The 23073-nt window shown below is 47.9% G+C and overlaps 1 protein-coding gene across 1 annotated transcript in view; it reads left to right on the forward strand.

Moving 5' to 3' along the window:
* The window catches only part of CACNA1B (calcium voltage-gated channel subunit alpha1 B), a 1447778-nt gene that overhangs the window by 1060202 nt on the left and 364503 nt on the right, over positions 1–23073 (forward strand). The window contains exon 19 of the mRNA XM_030207102.1: positions 16800–17546. Coding sequence (XP_030062962.1) covers positions 16800–17546 — 747 coding nt within the window. The remainder of the gene's footprint in view (positions 1–16799; positions 17547–23073) is intronic.

A 23073-nucleotide genomic window follows, 5' to 3' on the forward strand; every position in this document is an offset into this window, starting at 1 on the left:
GGATGGATCTTACACCTGTGAGGTGTACCATTCCCAAAGCACAAATTTATAATCAAACTGATTCCTAAAATCACTAAAAAAAATAGCCAAAGAATGTTAAAAGCACTATTTGTTTCAGCAGCCATCTTTGATGTGTTCCACTAATGTCGATTATGTCACTGGAACCAGGGGTGTTTAAAACAATACATTATTTATGAACATATGATTAAAAATCCTTAATAATTCATAAAAACACAATTTAAATCCAAATAAATCACTATTCTGAATAAAATATGCATAAGGACTGAAACTTAAGAAATAGCACCATGGCAATAAGATAAAATGGTAACTGACAAACCCTTGCAAAAAAAAAAAAAAAAACTAAAAAACTAAATATAAACAAACCAACTCATGTAAAGCATGGCTAAATTAACATACATATATGATGAAAATGTACAATAAGTGCCAATAAAAACATAAATAAATATAATTATATACATATGTTCAATAGGTGCCAATAAATATATAAATAAGTATAATTACATAAATATATGTAATGATGCCAAAAATGATACAATGCACCCTGTATAGAATACTAGTGTAACTGCATATATACACTTGTTTGTGATTAGATATGAACAATTACGCCAGCTATAGAGCTGATGTAAATGTTTGCACTTAGATTTGAAGGATATGTGTGTAACATATAGTATTCTGTAAGTTATGGACCTAAGTGTGCTCCCCACCTACATTCTGCCCATGTGAACCCCACCTGCAAAATACATGGCATCAAAGAAGTACTTACAGAATCACACATAGCTAGATTGTGATTTATGCACATACATTTTCATATAGAGGGCAACCGAAACCGCGGCTCAAATTCACCACTCGGTTTTGAACATCCCCCCTCCCTCCCCAAACCGAAGGAGCTCAACTTCCTCCCTCCCTCCCTTTCTCCCCGCTTCAGCTTACCATATCACCCTGGCGGTCTTCTGGCTTGTAGGGGCAGAAATGATCCCCAGTCACTCCTTTCCATGCTGTCTCCACAATCAAAATGTCTGCCGCAACCTCCAGCAGCAGTCTCACAAGATTGGTATGGGTAAGTGACTGACTTGTTGGTCTCTACATGAATGTTTAGAATATTGACATTTGTGTGTGTATTTGCTACTTAAATCTAAGTGGCTTCCTATAGAATGACCAACCCCCCAGCCTGAATTGCTTGCTCCCACCCTCTGTCTAGGAGAGGGTCAGGGGAGGAACTTAGTGCATCAGGCATAGGTATTATCACAAAGAAAGTGACAACTGGGAAAAGAGGGCAAATAAATAAATAACAAAAGCAAAATCAAAAATCATAGTACAAGGAAGTCAGGGCAGTGTGTGTACTTTAAGTGGTCACAGTCCCTCGGGGTAGACCTTTACTACATAATAGCAACAACTCCTATGTGGCACTTTCCAAACCTGTTCAATTCCCCTCAAGACTCAGGTTTACTCTCTGAGTCTCACACCAGTCTGGATTGCTTTCAAAGAAATTATTGTCCTGATCATAGGTTAGCTTCCTTGTATACATGCCGTAGAAGGGCAAAACCACTGCCACGGGCTATTTCATGTTAGTAAATCAAAGAAAGTTAATTATAAATTGATGTATTATCACTAAAAGGATGAGCACCCAGGCTTCAGTGCCTTTTGGTGCTGACTCCTGAAACTGGCTCACAATGGTTCTGACTGTAACATGGGTAATTCAAAAAGAAATGTTGTAATTAAAAATGACTCATCCTTTTACTTCTGTACCAATTCCATTTACACAGTGACCTAGTTTTGAGAAGGGTTATCTTTAGCTGGTAAGAGTGTTTCTGTCTACCTGCATATAATTGTTTCATAGTGGAATGTGAGTTTAGTGGCCCAGAAATCATACAGTGTGCCACTTTCATGAGAGAGGTGGATTAAATGATCAGATCCACCAATTGTTTCAAAGTCAATGTCTACAGCTTCTGGAAAGATGGGATTCCCAGCCATTTTTCACAACATAGGGTGGCTGAAGAGAAAATGTAGGCCACTCTGCTGAGGACATTTACTCTGTTTATTGAGGGCAATTTTCAAAGTTAATTGCCCAGGTAAATTGGCTTGTGTGAAAATTGTCTTCTTTTTTCCAGTTAAAAATGCACATGGGCTTTCACAGTGTACACACTGTTAACTGGGTTAAAAGTAAGGCTGCCAACCAGAACCAGATTCACAGGATAGGGTTGATCCAGTACTGGGTTTACTCCAGTGCATGCTGGAATTTGTAGTTTTGCCTTTCTTAGGGAATGCAACAGGGAAGATCCGAACTACAAATCCCTGTATGCAATGGGTAAACATAGGACTTGATCGACCCTGTTCTGCAAATCTGGATCCAGTTGGCAGCTTTAGTTAAAAAGAGTCATTTTAAGAGGCATGGGAGGAAGACAGGTTTTTAGAGTATAGGATTAAAACACTACACGTACATGGGATTTTCAAAAGTCCATGCACTATTTAATCCCATGTCCCTCCACTACTCACCCAAAGAAATGTATTTAGCAAAGCTGATATACTACCTGTGGCCCAAAGCCTTAGGTGATTTACTTTTAAAATATAATAAAAGCACATATATAGATGCTTTTAGCATATATAACTTATGTTAGCTCATTTTCCAAGGAAAACCTATCTGCATGGTTTATGTTGGAAAACTGGAGTGGAGGAGTAGCCTGATGATTAGAGCAGTGGGCAGAGTACCAGGGAACCCAGGGTTCAAATCGCACTGCTGCTCCCTGTAATCTTACTTAACTGTCCATTTCTCAGGTACAAATTCAGATTGTAAGCCTTCCAGGGATAGAAAAATACCCCCTGTTCTTGAATGTAGCTTGCCTAATTAAAAAAAAAAAAGCATGAGCTAAATAAGCAGTGAAAGTACTCATGCACTTTGCAGCTATTTGAAAACTGCCCCCATAATACTGAAGTAGGATGGGTATGTTGATGGTCCTCAGGCTGTATGACACTACCAGGTAATGCTGCATTGTGTTCAACACCTTTTGTCTGCTTGAAAAGATGTGGCACTAGTCACATGTTGATTGATGCTGGGCAGGTTTGTCTATAAGAGGCTGTTGTACCAACCTGAAGGTTTCTCATGGATTAGTGGCCTCTTGGCAGGAAAGTTTGCCATAGATGCAAATTATCTGCATAGTGAACTTTCAAGTGAAAATTAGCTATGGGGGAAGTTGAAAAATACAAGATAACCTCATCTCATGGAAATGTACTTCTCTCTTCTGCAAATACAAAGCTGTGAAGTCTTCATTACCTGTCCATTATTGGCAGATTGAAAATTAATACTGGTTTGCATACTGCTGTATCAGAACAGTTCATTCATTTTGAATGTCAATAAACTTTTAAATGTAACAGACTATGTGCAAAAGGTTACAATGTGGGATGGCCAAGACCTGTGTATTTTTAAAATGGGTCTTCACTTGAAAACTATGTCAAATCCTGAAATGTGTGAATGCTTGTTTTGTGGGGGAGGGGGAAGCGTATCTGCCTCTGTTTTTCACACCAAACCAAACATACGGATTAGTTCATGAGCCTTTAATATAGGACCAGGCATCTGGACTTTATCACTTGGGCTTACCATATTCTAGATTGTACATCACCCAGAGGCTTGATTTTCTTGTACATATTCACAATATTTTTATTTTTGCTACTTGCTTCTCATTCCTGTACATGAAATAACACAATCATTCTTTGCAAACACCACCACTTAAATCCCATCACTCTTGGTAACAAAATCTCATTACTAGTGAATCCCTTGGCCCTTTCTCCTTCCTAACAGAGTCATTGCTGCAGAAAATGCTTGACTAGTTTTGGCTTCCAAAGAGACTGATGAGTCTGTAATTTTGCTATGCCCACTAAAGAAGTGAACTTTATAAAAATAGGCCTCATCAATATGCAAATTATTGTTCTCTTCCTCACTCCTGCTGGCTTTGTGCATCTAACTCTGTTGTTGGCATTCACCTAGCTGCAACACAAGCCATGCAGAACACTTCACTTCAGGATAGTCACTGGCCTTTAAAAAATGGCCCAGTTGTCTTAGAGAAGTGGAAATGTCTCTTTGTACCATGCAGCAGCATTTCCCCCCCCCCCCCCCCCCCCCCGATATTCAGCCAATGATGGTGAGTGTTTTGCTGCCCACTTCCAGCTTTATTCCTGGATATTTAATGCCAGGCTTTATCCGGGCTTTGACACTGAATATCCTTTTTTTTTTTTTTTTTTTAACCTGGCTATCACATAGGTGGTTAAGTCAATATTCAGCCCCTCACTACATAATCCAAACCAACTTAAGCAACTTAATATACTTGGGCCTATCAAGCTTTCAACTTAGACGGCTGCAAACATTACAAAATGTCGCAATCAGGCTCTTAGGGAATGCAAGACTTTTGGATAATGTGTCACTTTTGTTTGTTTGCCTAGCACATAAATCGCTATGGGACCAACAACCGTTGTATCTAAGTAGGTGGACAATTCTGTATGCATCTGTTAGGTCAATGCAGGATTTCAGGATGTTGACACCTTCCTTAGTAAAAGCCCTTTGGGCAATTATAAGGGGTAGGGCCTTCTTTTGGCAGGCCCCAGCACTCTGGCATGGCCTGCCAAGGGAAATCCATGGGGAGATAAACTATAAGAAATTTAAAGCCCTATTGAAAACGTATTTCTTTAAGTAGGCTTTCAATCTATAGCCTGGGGGGTAGGACGACTGGATTGTCCATCAGTATGATCTCACTGTATTTATAGTATTGACCATATGGAAGAATGAAGTCCATAGTGTTCTATTGAGACAGACATGGGGAAGCAACTGCTTGCCCTTGGATTTTTTTTTAGCATGGAATGTTGCCATGATTTGGGTTTCTTCCAGGTATTTGTGACCTGACTTGGCCACTGTTGGAAACAGGATACTGGGCTAGATGGTCCATCGGTCTGACTCAGTGTGACTACTGTTATGTTCTTATGTAGATCTTGTGTGTCTGAGGTAGGTCTGTCCTATTGATTTATGGAGTTCCCTTCCTTATTCGTGTTTGGTCTTGTTTTGTAAACCATTCTGGTCCGCAAGGGTGAGCGGTATATCAAGTTTTTAAATAAACATAAACATAGGACTGCTGTTTGTGCAGTCCAAATTAAGTGGTTTGCTTATACGCAGTGGTGTGCTAGAGCCGGCTCGCACCGGTTCGCAAGAGCCGGTTGTTAAATTTTTTACCGATTTGCGAGCCGGTTGTTCCTAAGAGCGAGCCGGCTCCTTCCTTCCTTCCTCCCTCCCTCCTACAGAGTCCTGTGGTCTCTTTGTCAAGCGAATTCTTCGGGGCAGGCAGTCTTGCCTGCCTGCTGCCGGCGCTGACTTTCCCCCGCTGCCGGATCGCTCTTTAAAAATGGCTGCCGAGACTTCCATCAGCGGCCTCACGAGACTTCTGCTGAAGTCTTGGAGGCCCCCCTTGTAAGTCTCAGCGGCCATTTTGAATAGCAATCTGGCAGCGGGGGAGAGTCAGTGCCGGCAGCGGACAGGCAAGACTGCCTGCCCCGAAGAATTAGCTGAACAACCTCGGTAGCTGGAGGGGGGGCAGGGGAGAGAAGGGAGTCGCTGGACATGGGTGGCTGGAGGAGGGGCAGGGGAGAGAGGACAATCGCTGGGTATGGGTGGCTGGAGGGGGACAGGGGAGAGAGGGCAATCGCTGGCATGGGTGGCTGGAGAGGGGGAAGGGGAGAGAGGGCAATCGCTAGGTATGGGTGGCTGGAGGGGGGCAGGGGAGAGAGGACAATCACTGGGTATGGGTGGCTGGAGGGGGGCAGGGGAGAGAAGACAATCACTGGCATGGGTGGCTGGAGGGGGGCAGGGAAGAGAGGACAATCGCTGGTATAGGTGGCTGGAGAGGGGGCAAGGAGAGAGGGCAATCGCTGGGTATGGATGGCTTGAGGGGGGCAGGGGAGAGAGGACAGTCGCTGGGTATGGGTGGCTGGAGGGGGGCAGGGGAGAGAAGACAATCGCTGGCATGGGTGGCTGGAGGGGGGCAGGGGAGAGAAGGGAGTCGCCGGACATGGGTGGCTGGAGGAGGGGCAGGGGAGAGAAGACAATTGCTGGCATGGGTGGCTGGAGAGGGGCAGGGGAGAGAGGGCAATCGCTGGGTATTGGTGGCTGGAGGGGGGCAGGGAAGAGAGGACAATCACTGGTATAGGTGGCTGGAGGGGGCAGGGAGAGAGGGCAATCACTGGGTATGGATGGCTTGAGGGGGGCAGGGGAGAGAGGACAGTCGCTGGGTATGGGTGGCTGGAGGGGGCAGGGGAGAGAAGACAATCACTGGCATGGGTGGCTGGAGGGGGGGCAGGGGAGAGAAGGTAGTCACTGGACATGGGTGGCTGGAGGAGGGGCAGGGGAGAGAACACAATCACTGACATGGGTAGCTGGAGAGGGGGCAGGGGAGAGAAGACAATCGCTGGCATGGGTGGCTGGAGAGGGGCAGGGGAGAGAGGGCAATCGCTGGGTATGGGTGGCTGGAGGGAGGCAGGGGAGAGAAGACAATCACTGGCATGGGTGGCTGGAGAGGGGCAGGGGAGAGAGGGCAATCGCTGGGTCTGGGTGGCTGGAGGGAGGCAGGGCAGAAAAGACTATCGCAGGCATGGGTGGCTGGAGGGGGGGCAGGGGAGAGGACAATCGCTGGCATGGGTGGCTGGAGGAGGGTCAGGGAATAGAGGACAATCGCTGGGTATGGGTGGCTGGAGGGGGGCAGAGGAGCAAAGAGAATCACTGGGTATGGATGGCTGGAGGGGAGGGGATGGCAGGGGGAGTGGAGGGTTGCTGGACATGGGTAGATGGAGGAGAGGAGAGGGCAGGGGGGAGAGGGGGTGGCTGGAGAGGGGGCTTTTACTTACGGATGTAGGGCAAGAAATGAAGAAGAAAGGCGGAAAGTAAAGAAATAAATGGAAAGGAAGCCCTGGAAACGGAGTTAAGAGGACAGGTAGGAGCAGAATCGGATACTGGACCAGCATGATCAGAAAAACAAAGTCACCAGACAACAAAGGTAGAAAAAAATCATTTTATTTTCATTATAGTGTTTGGAATATGTCCACTTTGAGAATCAGGTGCTCAACATTAAAAGTTTATATTTCTTTACTTATTTATGGCATTTTATCCCACATTAAACATAAATTAGATTGGAACCTGGGATCATTTACATTTTTTTTCCTGGAGTAATGCATTGGCCCCCCCTCCAGGCTCTCTCCCCGGCTATAGCCAGCTCTGCAATTTGGAGGGGGGGGGGGCAGAGGTGGACCGGGGAGAGAGCCTGTTAAACATTTACCAGCACACCACTGCTTGTATGGTGAGGGGTTGAATATCGGCACTTAACCCGACTCCACCCCTGGAAAGCCCACGAGTTAGCCTCTTTTGAATTCGGCGCAAACTGGTCATTTTCAGTGGAGATAACTGGTTAAGTGCCATTGAAAATTACCAGATAGCTGCGAACAAGCAGTTTAGCCCATTGACGGCCATTTCCAGCCAGTTAAATCGTTTTGAATGTTGCCCGGATTGTGTTTAATGTCTGTTGTAAAAGTATCTGCAATTTGTACATCAATATTAGCACATCTTTCTTTTTTCTTCAATAATGTTTAGCTAGTCAAAGGTCATTGCTTCTTGTGCCACCTGACCTATGACCACAATACCCTGTGTTCATTGTTCTCTTGAGCCATATCAGTGTCGCAACTAAGGACCAGATATATAGTACCAAGGTATTACTGCCACCCTATCTATTGATTGCTATATTACTATTATAGGTTTCAACAAGTTATTGTTAAGTGTTTGCTTTTTATAATCTTAAAAACTGTATTGTCTGAGAGTCAAAAACTGAACTGAAGTCACCATTGATTTACGGTGTCAGAGTGTTTGCCAGTGCTTATGCATGTAAATCTCATTCATTGATTGTCAGTCTGTTTAACTGGGGTATATATATGCTTTGGTGAGGTTTAATCATGACAGGATAGGCAAAACCACACAAGTGTTCAACATTGCTGATAGTTTCATCCTCTAGATCAGTGGTTCTCAAACCTGTCATGTGGGACAACTAGCCAGTAGGGTTTTCAGGATATCTCTAATGAATATGTGTTAACAAACCAATATGGCTGGGCTAAAACAAATGATACAATAACTGCACCTCTATATATTGTAAATATTAAACATATAGTCAGTTATGCTTGAAACATTTTATTGATCACTGTTTGTATTCAAAAATTACAATCTATTCGTTTTACTCTATAACTTAATTCCCACACAGTGGCGTATCAAGTGGGGGGAGGTGGTGGGGGCGGTCTGCCCCTGGTGCACGCCGCTGGGGGGAGGGTGCTGCGTGCCTGTTGGCTCTTCGTTTTCATGCTCCCTCTGCCCCGGAACAGGTTACTTCCTGTTCCGGGGCAGAGGGAGCATGGAAACGAAGAGCCGACAGGCGCGCGGCACCCCCCCCCCCCCCCTCCAGCGGCGTGCACCCAGGGGGTTCTTTGGCCGGGGGTTCGCGCTGCACCCGGGGGGTTATTTCGCCGGGGGGGGGTCGCGTTGTTCCGGGGGGGCGCTGCACCCGCGGGGCGGGGTGCATCAACGATCCGCCCCAGGTGTCAGCGCCCCTAGGAACGCCACTGTTCCCACATACACTCTTACCATGCATGCCATCAACCAACCTAACACATACCCTTCATAAGAACTCATTAATACAATCTAATGGTATGTCCTACATACCAAAGCCCACATGGACAACATATACCATAAACACACTGTCTGATGTTCCAATCAGTATGCACCCATAAATTAAATGTACACCCATTTGAATGAGGTATCACCACTTGTGTAACTTGCAGCGCATGCTTGCAGTATACACACCCTCCAAAGGCAGTGTGTCCTAAGATCGCATCATTTATTAACTCTAACTGCATTGTTTTATAATGGGATAAGAGTTCCCCCATGTTACGCCCGGGTGCGTAAGTAAACCTGGGAATCTGCTGAAACTCCTCGTGAACTGTGACCATCGGCCAGAATTTCTTAATGATGTTTTCTACTCCCATACCATTATTTGTATAAGGTAAGATGCAGGTAAGCCTACGGGGCTGCTGTTGCTTCTTAGAACTGGACAGCCACTCCCACTGGGCATTAAATGCCCGCTTGGCTGCCTTATGTATCACTTTGGACGGGTATCCCCTCTGTCTAAAGCGCTGTATCATGCACTCAGCTAGTTCTTGATATGTACTACGAGCAGAGTATGTATGAGATAGATGTGCATGCCTGTCACCTTCATTATATGTAAATTTCTACATATTCATTAGGGATATCTACTACTACTACTATTAAACATTTCTATAGCGCTACTAGACTTACGTAGCACTGTACAAATTAACATGAAAAGACAGTCCCTGCTTAACAGAGCTTACAATCTAAATTGGACAGATGAACAGACAGCTAGGGGTGGGGAAATTGCAGTGGTAGGGGTGATAACACCCTCTCTCAACAGAGTAAGAGAGTCATGATTAGGAGTCGAAAGCAGTAGCAAAGAGGTGGGCTTTAAGCCTAGACTTGAAGACAGCCAGAGACTGAGCCTGACGTACTGGCTCAGGGAGTCTATTCCAGGCATAGGGAGCAGCAAGATAGAAGGAACGGAGCCGAGAGTTAGCAGTAGGGGAGAAGGGGGACGACAGGAGACATTTACCCAGCGAACGGAGTTCACGGGGAGGAGTGTAGGGAGAGATGAGAGCGGGAAGGTACCGAGGAGCTGCGGAGTAGATGCACTTGTAGGTCAAAAGGAGAAGTTTGAACCGTATGCGGAAGCGGATAGGGAGCCAACTAGCTGGTTGTCTTCCAGGACAGGATTGAGAACCACTACTCTAGATCATTAATAAAATTATTGGATAACCATAGTCTAAGCACAGCGCCCTATGAGAACTGTCTTTCAGTTGGATTGTGTATCAAGATCTGTGACCTGCCAGTGTTTGTCTACAGTCAGTTTATAGCCTAATCACAAATGAGATTTATAAACATCATCTTCCATAATTCCAAAGTTCTGCCTAAGCATTATTCTGTAAATACCTGCTTAACTTAGATAACATGTATTTGCAAAGGGGGCATACATATCAGCAGAGCTTTGGTGGAGCACAAGTGAGGCTCAAACTTATGCGCATATCTTACAGAATGTGGTAAGATATCCCCCTGATTCTATAAAACTCGCCATAAATTATGCACTCAAATTTAGGTGCATTCTCGATTTATACGTGCAATTTAATAGAATAATGAGTCAATTAGTGCCAATAATTGGCTTTTAGCAAGCAATTATTGGTACTAATTAGATTTAATTGGAATTTACCTGCGTAAAGTTAGGTGCAGGATCTGTGCCCGAAATTTATACATGGTCAAAAAAGGGGGCACAGAAATGAAAGGGTCATGGGCGTTTTATTTATTTACTAGCCGTTGAGCCCGTAAAAACGGGCTGGTATTGGGGTTTTCCTTCCCCCCCCCCCCCCCCCGTGAGGTCGCCACCGCTCCCCCCCCCCTCAGAGTCGCCGCCGCCACCCCTCCACCCGGCCCGGGTCCTCTCTTCGCTTCTGAACGTACACATCCATTTGCCGAACGCAGCAAGGCACATCAGCTGAGCTGCCATGGGCCCTTCCTTCTCTGCCTGTGGCCTCCTGTGACGTAACGTCAGCGAGGGCGGGACACAGGCAGAGAAGAAAGGGGCAGCTCAGCTGATGTGCGTTGCTGCGTTCGGCAAATGGATGTGTAAGTTCAGAAGGGAAGTGAGGGCCCAGGCCGGGTGGAGGGGTGGCGGCGGCGACTCCGAGTGAGGGAGGGAGGGGTAGCAACCTCGGCGGCGCAGTTTCCCTGTCTGTCCCGCCCCCCCCCCCCCCGTCATCACGTATTGACGCAAGGGCGGGACAGACAGGGAAGTCTCTACTGCGCATTTGCGAGTGAGTACGGTCACTCACCGTTTATATGTTTGATTTGTAGCATTTGTATCCCACATTTTCCCACCTATTTGCAGGCTCAATGTGGCTTACAATTGTTCCGTAATGGTGATCACCAAATTCCGGAAAAAGAGAAATACATAGTTAAAATATGGAGGTGACAGAGTGGAATTAGGTAGTCAAATAAATAAAGTTCATTATCGTAATAAGAAATAAAAGATAATTGGATAAACTTCAATCGTAATAGATTAGACTTAAACAATCAGGAATAAAGAGGTTACATTTTTTTTAGTTCTTGTGTAAATTTTGTTATTGGTATTTAGGATGGATCTTTGTGGTATGCCTTATTGAATAAGTTAGTTTTCAGTAATTTTCGGAAATTATTTGTCGTGCGTTGTTTTTATTGATTTTGGTAATTCATTCCATATTTGCGTGCTTATATAAGAGAAACTGGATGCATATGTTGATTTATATTTTAGTCCTTTGCAGTTGGGGTAGTGGAGATTCAGGAACATACGTGATAATTTAGTAGAATTCCTGGTTGATAGGTCTATAAGGCCTGACATATATCCCGGAGCTTCACCATGTATGATCTTATGAACCAGAGTGCACACCTTGAACGCAATGCGCTCTCTCAGCGGAAGCCAGTATAATTTTTCTCTTGGGGGACTGTTGTTTTCGTATTTCATTTCTCCAAATATGAGTCTGGCTGCCGTGTTTTGTGCAGTTTGGAGTTTCTTAATGATTTGTTCTTTGCATCTGGCATAAATTATATTGCAGTAGTCAAGTTGACTTAATACTATTGATTGTACCAGTCTGCAGAATATTTCCCTTGGGAAGAAAGGTTTTATTCTTTTGAGTTTTAGGACAACTTGGGAAATGAGCAGCACAGCTGCACAATGGAGATCCCAGACTTCTTTTGTGCAGTGGCATTAAGAAACTGAGGTACTTTCAGAGCTCATGTGTTTGGGGTCTAGTTACAAACCCAGCAACTCAAAAAGCATCATCTACTGATTTATTTAGGATCTAGTAAAACAGGCCCGTTTCTGACACAAATGAAAGGGGCGCTAGTAAGGTTGTCATCGGAGTGTGTATGTTTTAGAGAGTGTGTGTGAGACTGACTGTGTGTGAGAGAGAGAGTGAATGTGTGAGTGTGTGTGTGTGACAGAGAGAGAGTTAGACTGAGTGCGAGCGTGTCTGTGAGAGAGAGTGTGTGTGTGTGAGAATGAGAGTGTGTGCCATGGGCCCCCCTCCCTCCCTCCGAGTTCCAGGGTTGTCTCCCTCCCTCCCTCCCTCCGAGTTCCAGGGTTGTCTCCCTCCCTCCCTCCAAGTTCCAGGGTCGTCCCACTCCCTCCGAGTTCCAGGGTCGTCCCCCTCCCTCCTTCCGAGTTCCAGGGTCGTCCCCCTCCCTCCCACCGAGTTCCAGGGTCGTCCCCTCCCTCCTTCCAAGTTCTAGGGTTGTCCCCCCTCCCTCCTGAGTTCCAGGGTCGTCCCCCTCCCTCCAAGTTCCAGGGTCGTCCCCCTCCGTCCAAGTTCCAGGGTTGTCCCCCTCCCTCCTTCCGAGTTCCAGGGTCGTCCCCCTCCCTCCCTCCAAGTTCCAGGGTCGTCCCATCCCTCCGTCTGAGTTCCAGGGTCATCTCCCCCCTCCTTCCTGAGTTCCAGGGTCGTCCCCCTCCCTCCTGAGTTCCAGGGTCGTCCCCCTCCCTCCAAGTTCCAGGGTCGTCCCCCTCCCTCCCACCGAGTTCCAGGGTCGTCCCCTCCCTCCTTCCAAGTTCTAGGGTTGTCCCCCCTCCCTCCTGAGTTCCAGGGTCGTCCCCCTCCCTCCAAGTTCCAGGGTCGTCCCCCTCCGTCCAAGTTCTAGGGTTGTCCCCCCTCCCTCCTGAGTTCCAGGGTCGTCCCCCTCCCTCCAAGTTCCAGGGTCGTCCCCCTCCCTCCGAGTTCCAGGGTTGTCCCCCTCCCTCCTTCTGAGTTCCAGGGTTGTCCCCCTCCCTCCCACCGAGTTCCAGGGTCGTCCCCTCCCTCCTTCCAAGTTCCAGAGTTGTCCCCCCATCCTCCTTCTGAGTTCCAGGGTCATCCCCCTCCCTCCGTCCGAGTTCCAGGGTCGTCCCCCTACCTCTGAGTTCCAGGATCGTCCCCCTCCCTCCTTCCGAGTTCCAGGGTCGTCCCCATCCCTCCCTCCAATTTCCAGCTTCGTCCCCTCCCTCCGTCCGAGTTCCAGGGTCGTTCCCCTCCCTCCTTCCAAGAGTTCCAGGGTCGTACCCTCCCTCCTTCCGAGTTCCAGGGTCATCTCCCCCCTCCTTCCGAGTTCCAGGGTCGTCCCCCCTCCCTCCTTCCGAGTTTCAGGGTCGTCCCCCCTCCCTTCTTCTGAGTTTCAGGGTCGTCCCCCTCCCTCCCTCCCTCTGAGTTCCAGTCACCCCCCCTCCTTCCCCACCTCTGGGTTCCAGGTTGGCCCCCCTCCCTCTGGGTTCCAGGGTCACCCCCTCCCTCCGAGTTGCAAGGTTGGCTCCCACTCCCTCCCTCCGAGTTGCAGGGTCGCCCCCCCTTCCCTCCGAGTTGCAGGGTCGCCCCCCCTTCCCTCCGAGTTGCAGGGTCGCTCCCTCCTTCCCTCCGAGTTGCAGGGTCACCCCCTCCCTCCCTCCGAGTTCCAGGGTCGCTCCCTCCTTCCCTCCGAGTTGCAGGGTCACCCCCTCCCTCCCTCCGAGTTGCAGGGTCGCCCCCTCCTCCCTCCCTCTGAGTTCCAGGGTCGCCCCTCCCTCCGAGTTCCAGGGTCGCTCCACCCCTCCCTCCCCCCCTCCTCCCTCCGAGTTTCAGGTTCCCCCTCCCTCCCAGTTCCAGCCGCACTCGCTCCATTTTTTCAAAATCATCTCAGACGAAAGCCGCGGAAAGAGGTAATGAGGGCGGGACCAGAGCTAACACAGAGAGAAGGGCTGAGCTTGCACGCTTGGTGGTGTCGAGCTGGGGGGACGTGGCGTTATGGCGGGGGTGTCAGGGGCGGGGCCTCGTGCGGACGTTCAGAAGATGGAGCCTTACAGCAGAGCGCATGAATGCCTCAGCCATGGAGTCAGCTTCAGAACGTTGGAGGTGCGTTTTATTAGATAGGATAAGCAGTGTATTGAAATTACACATAAAGAGCAATTCTATAACAGGGCTCCTACAGTGACCTGCCACTTAAACGTGTAAATGTGCAGAGTACTGTCACCTTCACAGGGAACTATTCACTTATGCGCACAAATGGCAGCAGAGCAACTGTACACTATTCTGTAAGGGTGTGCGTAAGTGCCAAAGTGTGTAAATACACTTTCCAATAAGTGTCAGGGAAGGCAGTATACCAAGTTTAATAAACAGAAACATTTACCCCCTAATTCTGTAAAGATTGAAAAAATTGTGCACACAAATTTAGGCGCCTTACTGATTTGCGCATGCAGTTTAATAGAATAACAAGCCAAATAGTGCCAATAATTGTTTTTTAACAAGCAATTATTGGTAATAATTAGATTTAGTTGGGACCAATGTGCATAAAGTTAGGTGCGGGATCCGTGCCTAAAATTTATGTGCATTCCAAAAAAGAGGATTTGGAAATGGGAGGGTCATGGACATTTCCAGGCAGAACGGGGGCATGGCTTCGAGTTGTGAATGTAATTACAGAATAATGGTGCTCTGTGCGTAAATTTAGGCATGGGCATTTGCACCATGTTTTTTTTGTGTGCAAATGGCTGCGTCTAAATTTACACATGACTCTTCGCTTTAGCTTGTTCTATATAATAATTCTCACCTCCAACGTTCTATGCGTCTGCCTGCCTGTGTCCATAACTATCTTCACAGATGGGCTCCAAAGCCCTAGCTGACGTCACTAGACCCATTATGACGCGAACCGGAGGAAAAAAAAACCCTCACAGCTGATCCACTCTCCCCCCCCCCCCCCACGAGTTCAAGACCCCAACTCCCTCCCTCCGATTTGCAAACCCCCCTTCCTCGGATTTCCAGACCCCCCCCCCTCGGAGTTCCTGATCCCTGGACCCCTGCCTTGACCCTCTCGAGCCCCCCTTCCAGTCGCCCACCCTAACCCTCGCCAGCCGAAGTCGAACCGAAAGACAAAAAAACCCCTCACAGCTGATCCACTCTCCCCCCCCCCCCACGAGTTCAAGACCCCAACTCCCTACCGCCCTCCCTCCGAATTGCAGACCCCCCTCAGAGTTCCTGACCCCTGGACCCCCCTGCTGCGACCCTCTCGAGCCCCCTTCCCACCGCCAATCCTCCCCCACCGCCATTGCATAACAGTCCTCAGCCGCGCGGCATTGACAAATGATGTGATCACGTTTGAGTCTGTTTGTGTGGGTGCGTCTGACGTCAGACGCACGCACAAAAACAGAGTCAAACATGATCACATCATTCGTCCAAGGACCACGCCGCGCCCTCCGGTGCCATGGAGAAGCTAGGAGACATGCCGGCAAGGGCAACTACAGCATTTCCAGTGCCATGGATGAGCAGGGAGTTGTGCATGCGCAAATAACATGCGTACACAGGAAGAAGACAGGGAGCCAACAGGGAAGGAGAAGAGGCAGGAGCTCCAGATTGGTGTGAGAATCGCACCAATCACGGGACAAAAGAGAAGGAGCAGCTCCCAGGAGTGAGGCAGGCCCAGAAACCATGCGGGGCAGATACAGGCATGGATGAGGGCTGCAGGTAAACCCTGGGAAGAAGGCTGCAGTGGCCTAGGCAAGCCCAGGCAGGGGAAGAGCAGCAACAAACACAAGCATGGGCAGGAGGCTACCAAGAGGTCTGAGCTGCCGGAGAGAGAAAAGGGGTTGCAAACTCAGGGGGAGGGAGGTCTGGAACTTGGAGGAGTGGACGAGAGGGGAGGAGGGGGGGAATGCACCACCTGCACAAAAACTAACAAAAAAAATGGTGGAACGACCTGGAACTCGGAGGAACGGAGGGAGGGGGGACGACGACCCTGGAACACGGAGGAAGGGGGGACACTGGAACTGGGTGGGAGGGAGGGGCCCCAGGCACACACACTCTCTCTCACAGACACACTCGCACCTAGTCTCACTCTCTCTGGCACACACACACTCGCACATTCACTCTCTCTCACACAGTCACTCTCACACACACACTCTAGGAGTGGCCTAGTGGTTAGGGTGGTGGACTTTGGTCCTGAGGAACTGAGTTCAATTCCCACTTCAGGCACAGGCAGCTCATTGTGACTCTGGGCAAGTCACTTAACCCTCCATTTCCCCAGGTACAAATAAGTACCTGTATACAATATGTAAGCCATATTGAGCATGCTATGAGTGGGAAAGCGCGGGGTACAAAATGTTTTTAAAAAAAAAACCATACACACTCCGAGGAAAACCTTGCTAGTGCCCATTTCATTTGTATCAGAAACAGGCCTTTTTTACTAGTATTCTATAAATCACACCAAACTTTAGGTGCATCTTATAGAATACTGTATAAACTTACTTTTCTTCAACAATTTTTTTTTAGTCACCATTTATAGAATTTACCCCTTAGTGAACTGACTAACTCTAGTTACTAAAAACCTATCAAAGTCATTTTTCCTGAGTAGTCAACACATGTTAATTAGCTAATACAAAGCAATCGCAAAAGTGCTTGATATCTGCAAGAAAAGCACAAAATGAATTTCACATAGGGGCTAAACTTTAATTCTTCCTCTGTCTTTATTTGTTGGTGTGCTTTAAACTGTGCTGGTTGTTCTCCATTTTCCCACCCCAGTGTTTTCCTCTGGCTCATTTCCTAATCCAATTCCTAATGTGGTTGTTAAGAAACACACTACAGTGATTACTAATGATTGTTTATTTCTGTCTTCCCATTTGCAGCAAGCAGCAAAACTCTGTGAAATCTAAGTCAGTCTGGGAGCAGAGGACAACCCAGATTCGGATGCACAACTTCAGGGCAAGCTGTGAGGCATTGTACAATGAGTTGGACCCAGAGGAGCGGGTCAGATATGCCACCACCCTGCACATCCGGCCCGACATGAAAACCCACCTGGACCGGCCCCTAGTGGTAGAACCACGGGGTGATGACAAAGGGCAGGAAAGTGAGCAGGGCAAGGGCTCATCAACCGAGAGTGCCACAGAGCCACCACGCAAACACCACCGACACCGGGAGAAGCCAAGTGAAGGAGCCTTGGACAATGGTGGGGAGCCAGGCAGTGGAAGCCGTGAAGAGCGACACAGGCAGCACCGGAGCCGCAGCAAAGAGGCAGAGGGCAGTGGTGGCAGTAAAGAAGGGAAGAACGACCGCAACCGTAGCCAAGAGCGAGCCAAAAGACACCATCGGCAGAGCTCCATGGAAGAGGGAACAACAGCGCCAGAGAGGGAGCACCGGCGTCACCGCATGCACCGGCACTCAGCTGAGAGGCAGCCCAAGGAGGGGAATGGCACCATCAGTGGTGGAGCCAAGAGTGAGAGGCGGGCGAGGCACCGAGGAGGTTCACGTTCAGGCCACAGAGAGACAGAGAATGGAGAGGAGCCTCCCCGGCGGCACAAAACCCGGCACAAAGCACTTTCCACCTATGAAAGTGATGAGCCTGGGGCCAAGGAGCACAGGAACCACCAGCCCAAGTAAGTGAAGTGGCACATATGTAGATGCAAAAGAGAATATGCAGGAAGGATGGACTGCGTATCCCCAGTCCATCATACACATGATAATATCCCCATGGTTCTCATCATTGCCATTATTTAAGCAGAACCCTGTGAAAATGGTCCAGATTACTGAATTGTGGATCTCAGACAAGATGCCATGAAAGGGAACGTGAGCTTGGTAAATGTGCAGACAGTTTAAATACCTTTATCTAATGTCTGCTGCCAGTGTTATAGTCAGAATAGAAATGCAGGGCTGAATATTCAAAAGCAGTTGTCTGCTATCTGGGTAAGTGCTGTACAGGTCTGAGAATTTTCAGCAACACTATCCCTTTCATTCTATCATAGGCCTTCTTAAGGTAAGTGCCATTTGCGTACTTAGATTTATAGAATACTGCCATCGTGTGGGTTAATGTACACATACATGTGAACATAGCATTTGTACAGTTAAGCGCTATTCTATAATTTAGTGTCAAATGGCATTACACATAACTACAAGGGGACATTCACAGGGGAGGGATATAGGCAGGCCTGATATTCTAGGATAAGCAGCATAAAATCTGGTTTGCTGTTCTGGGATCTTGCCAGATGCATATGACCTGGATTGGCCACTGTTGGAAACAGGATACTGGGCTTAATGGACCTTCACTCTGTCCCAGTAAGGCAATGCTTCTGTTCTTATTTGCATAGGCAACTTACAGAATACTGGAAATTGCATGTGTAAGTGTCATATCTAGGTGCAACATTTACACAAGCCATAGACTTACTGTAAATGTTAGCACCTACATGTAAGCATGGCAATGCCGGGTTACACCAGTACTCTTTAAGAACAGTTACACACGCAAGTGATCTTGTTAATAGGCTTACTACCTACATCATTATGGCGTGAAAATAGTGTTGCCCAGTTACAGAATTGCCTCCTCTATGGATAGTGCCAGTGAAATTTCTTACAGATCACGTCAGCACTATCCGGAGAGTACCAGGACAGGATGAATCCATTCTACCTAACTCTGTGAATAGTTGGTAGTATTCAGGCGCAACACAGGTAACTGTTTGGACAGAGTTAGAACAGCAAAAATGCATCAAAATTTTGGTGATTTCTGTATAGCTAGTGCTGGTCACTTCTGAATGTGTACATTCAATGCTGCCACCTTTACAGATATCAGTGCTGAAAAAACACTTTAACCATCACAGCTGATGGGTAAAACAAATGGTGACTGTGGCACCTGAGTATTGAACCTGAAATCATTTAGGATGAGGCTGGATGACAGACCATTGAATTAGTGATGATACCACTGTTCTTTGCACTGGGGGTGGGGGTGGGGGGCAATAGCAAAAAGCATTTGCATACTGTCTAAATTTAAGACTAACTAAAAGTCTAATTTGTGCATGAACTTAAAGCAAAAAAGGGTTAATTTTATAAATCATTTTTGCACATAAAACACTGATTTACATGCCTAAATTGTCTCTTATATAATTTGATTACACCTAAGAATGCAACAAGCTGGCATGTGTGTACAGTAGATGTGCTCAGGGGTGGAGTTGAGGGTAGAGTAGTGATTTATACTTATACTGGTCATATTCAGCTAGGGTGGTCACTGCCATGGGTTGAATTAGGCCACAATATTCAGTGCTGGCACTGAATATTTGGGCTCCCTTTTCCATGATTCTCATCCAGAACCACTCAAAGGGCATTTTCCGTCCTAATAAGCTTCCCCACAAGAGCTTGCCCCCTCCTAACCCTACCTAAAATCAACCCCCAAGATCATCCTAGTTCCTGACCCCTCCTCCAAGAGCTTACACGCTTCCAAAACTCAACAAGGGCTTGCCCCTCTCGTGCCCCTCCCCCCAGCGAGCTTCCCCCACTCCTAAGGACTCCCACTTACTCGCCTGTAGGCCATCTTCGGCTTACCTTAGGGTTCCTGGAGGTCTGAGGGGGGTACAACCCCAGTCGCTGTTGCCCATGCAGGCTCCACATGCAAAATGGTGGCCATGACCTCTGTTGGTAGTTTCATGGTGTTACTGCTACAGGATCAACCTTCTGTATAAAAATGCCTTTATATGGAAGGCTGCCCCTAGCGGTAGTACTATGAAACTACCACTTGAGGTTGAAGCCACCATTTTGTGCCCAGAGGCAGCATAGACAGGAGCAATTGTGGTTTGCTCAGCCTACTCTCTAGACCAGGGGGAGGGGCCAAGGACAGTTTTTTTAGGAAGGGGGAAACATGGGGAGATCTGGGAGGTGGGATGCTCTTGGGGGGATTGGGCAAGTTTGGGAGGAGGGTAAGCTTTTGGGGGGAGGGCTCAGGAAATGAGCTGGTCTTGGGAAGGGTTCAGGAGAGGTAAGCTCTTGGGAGCTTTAAGGAAGAGAGATGCTGTTGGGGGGGGGATCATTGGGAGGGGAATGCAATAGATATGCATACCATTACCAAGAAGCTATACCTGTGCTGGCCAATATTTAGTTCCAGCACCTGTATAGTTAAGCCGGCAAGATAGGACAGCCTTTTGTGTTGTCCTATTTGGCTGTTTAGCTATGTGGGCACTGGCACTGAATATGGTCTGTGCCCACATATGTGCTGACTCCACTCCAGACTTTCTGGGACTGCCTGGATTTGACCTGGGCGATTAGAGCCATGTGGTAAAGTGATCGAGTGTGTGGCTTGGTTTGGGCACAAACTCAGTCATACGCACCAAGTTTGTAAGCAAATGGGGTAAGACTTTGTTTGACACATGTGCCCCCTGTTACTTCAAGGGCTTATCTCTGCTTCCTCACATCAAAATCAAATACTTTCTGAATAAGGTGTTTTCTACCTTGCCAGTCTTCTCACACAACTCTGATACCAGTGAAGCTTAAGCCACACCACTTCCCCGGTCCTTTTCTTCAGTACTACAGCTCAACTTAGAGTGCAGTCCTCTTGCCTTGGGGCCTCCCTCATGGAAACCTCTACACTGGGGCCCAGGGGCATAGCCACAGTTGGGGTCAGGCCCACCCAGCAGCGGTGCACCTTGCAATACCATGGGAGCCCAGCCGGTGCTGTCATCTCTTCCTAAAGCAAGCAATTCTCACATGCTGCCTGCTGCTAACCTGGAAGCCTCTCCTCCATTGCAACTTCCAGTTTCTGCCCAGTCAGGATGTGGCAGAGGAGAGGCTTCTGGGTTAGTGGCAGGCAGCGTGTGAGAATCGCTGCTACTGCCAGTGACCCATCGAAACACGAGAGGGAGAGTTGTGATTGGGGTGGGGTAGGGAAGAGAATGGAAGGAAGGAAATATTCTGTATGTGGAGGGGAGTCTAAAGATGCTGCATGGGGGTGAGGGAAGATGGGGGAAAGATACTGCATGGGGAGAGGGAAGATGTGGGAATGATGCTGCATGGGAGGAGGGAAGATTGGGGGAAATATGCTGCATGGGGGGAAGATGGGGAAAGATGCTGCATGGGGGGGGGGGGGGAATGCTGCACTGGAGAGAATATGCTGCATGAGGGGGAAGATGTTTCATGGGGGAGGAAGATGGGGAAGATGCAGCAAAGGGGTGGATGGGGTGATAAAGGGAGGAATCTTGCAAATGAAGGGGAGGGGAGGGAGAGATGCTGCATAGAGAGGGGATAGGGGGTGAGAGGGAAGTTGGACATAGGGGTGGAGGAAAGAGAGAAATGTTAGACATGGGGTGGAAGGGAGGAGAAATGTTGGACATGATGGTAGAGGGGAAGAACAGAGAGATGCTGCATGGGAGGGGGAGAGAGATGGTGGACCTGGACCACAAGGAAGGGGGAGAGAAGGAGCATTGTTGGACATGGCGGTGGAAGGGAAGAAGGATGAAGAATATTGCATGGGGGAGGGGGAAGAGATGTTGGACTCAGGGCACAAGGGAGGGAGAGAGAAAGACAGTAGACAGTGGGAGAGAGGGAGAGATGTTAGACATGGAGGTGGATAAGACAGGGAGATGTACACAGGAGGTGGAGGGGGAGAAAGAGGGAGATGTTGGATCCAGGAGAGTGATGGAGAGATGCCAGACAATGGGAGTGAGGTAAGAGCAAGGGGAAAATGCTGGACCATGGGGGAGAGGGCAGGAGGGAAGAGAAGAAGGGACAGGGATATGTCAGGCTACGAAGATGGGGTGGGGACGAGAGGAAGAGGGATCATATGCTGGGCTAGAAGGGTGGAGGGAGAAAGACAGTGGGGATGGTGGAACCCTGTTGGAGAGGCCAGGAGGGGGTGGCAAGGAAATGAATGAGTGGATAGTGAGTACAGAGGGTAGAAATATGGTAATGGGGAGTAGATTAAAGATGAAAGGGAATGTAAGGCTGTGGAAGGAGTGAGATGGGGAATGGGTGTGCTAGTGGGTGAAAGAAGAAGATGGAAATTTGATAGGTAGTTGAAAAGTAAAAAGGAGGAGAAGAAGGGTAAGAGAGAGAGGCAGGAATGATCAATATGTCAGAGACAGGTGTAGTGAGGGAATAGAAAGGAGAGAGGAGAAAAGACAAATGGACTGAAGCAGCTTGAAGGAGAATTAGCAGATGACAGACAGGAAAGCAGAAAAGAGAAACTAAAACCAGCAAGATGGAAAAATAAAATGTCCAGACAACAAAGGTAGAAACAAAGCATTTTATTTTGAATGGTTTGAGCATAGTAAATGTCTTTGTATTGTGTTCAGTAGAAAAGGAAATGCATTTCTGTTTTATGTCTCCAGTGTTGCAGTAATGCTAAGTTTAACCCTTTGTGGTTTCCAGTTCAATTTTTGTCTAAATATTTTTATTTCTAATTTGTGATCCCTTGTTCTGTATTTGGTGAGCGTCTGTTGGTGTGATAGTAATGGCAAGTGGAGAAATCGGAGGGGAAGCAGAAAGGATAGGGAAGCAGGGAGAAGGGTCCTCCTTTATTTTCGGACCTGGGCCCAAGCAGGTCTAACACCAGTCCTGACCCTTGCTGTATAACTGGTGGGAATCTCCAAGCATCCCAACCAGAGCTAAGTACCTTCTCCAAAGACAGCCAGAACTCCCTTCTACCAAGCTCTGTAGTCAGCAACAGCATCCTTGAGCCACCAACAACTAAGCATGCATGTGATTCCAGCATCGGTGGCTTATGGACATTGTTGCTGCCTGCCAAAGCTTGGTAAAAGAGAAATCTGGCCACCTTTGGAGGATATCTTCAGCTGACAGAGCTTGAGGATCCTCATTAACTACAGTATTTATATTTTGAGGTAGGGGTAGGGAGGGGCAGAGAAAAGTTTGTGCCCACCTATTTTGGGCTCAGGCCTACCCAAAATTGGTTGTCTAACTATGCCACTGCTTGGACCTCACTGGTTCTACACTTTCTCAGAGAATTTAACCTTCCTTCCCTCTGAGCTCCACCCGTCTGACTCAGGACCTGCTTTACCAGTTTAGCACTACCTGCTTTCAGGCAACTAAACTGCACCCTCAGTCAGTGCTCATCGCCATACCATTTACTTCCTCACAACTCGATATTCAGTGTCACCACCCAGTTATGTGCCACTGAATATGGGAGGCTAGCCA

This window comes from Microcaecilia unicolor, chromosome 6, assembly GCF_901765095.1.
Source record: "Microcaecilia unicolor chromosome 6, aMicUni1.1, whole genome shotgun sequence".
Lineage (NCBI taxonomy): Eukaryota > Metazoa > Chordata > Amphibia > Gymnophiona > Siphonopidae > Microcaecilia > Microcaecilia unicolor.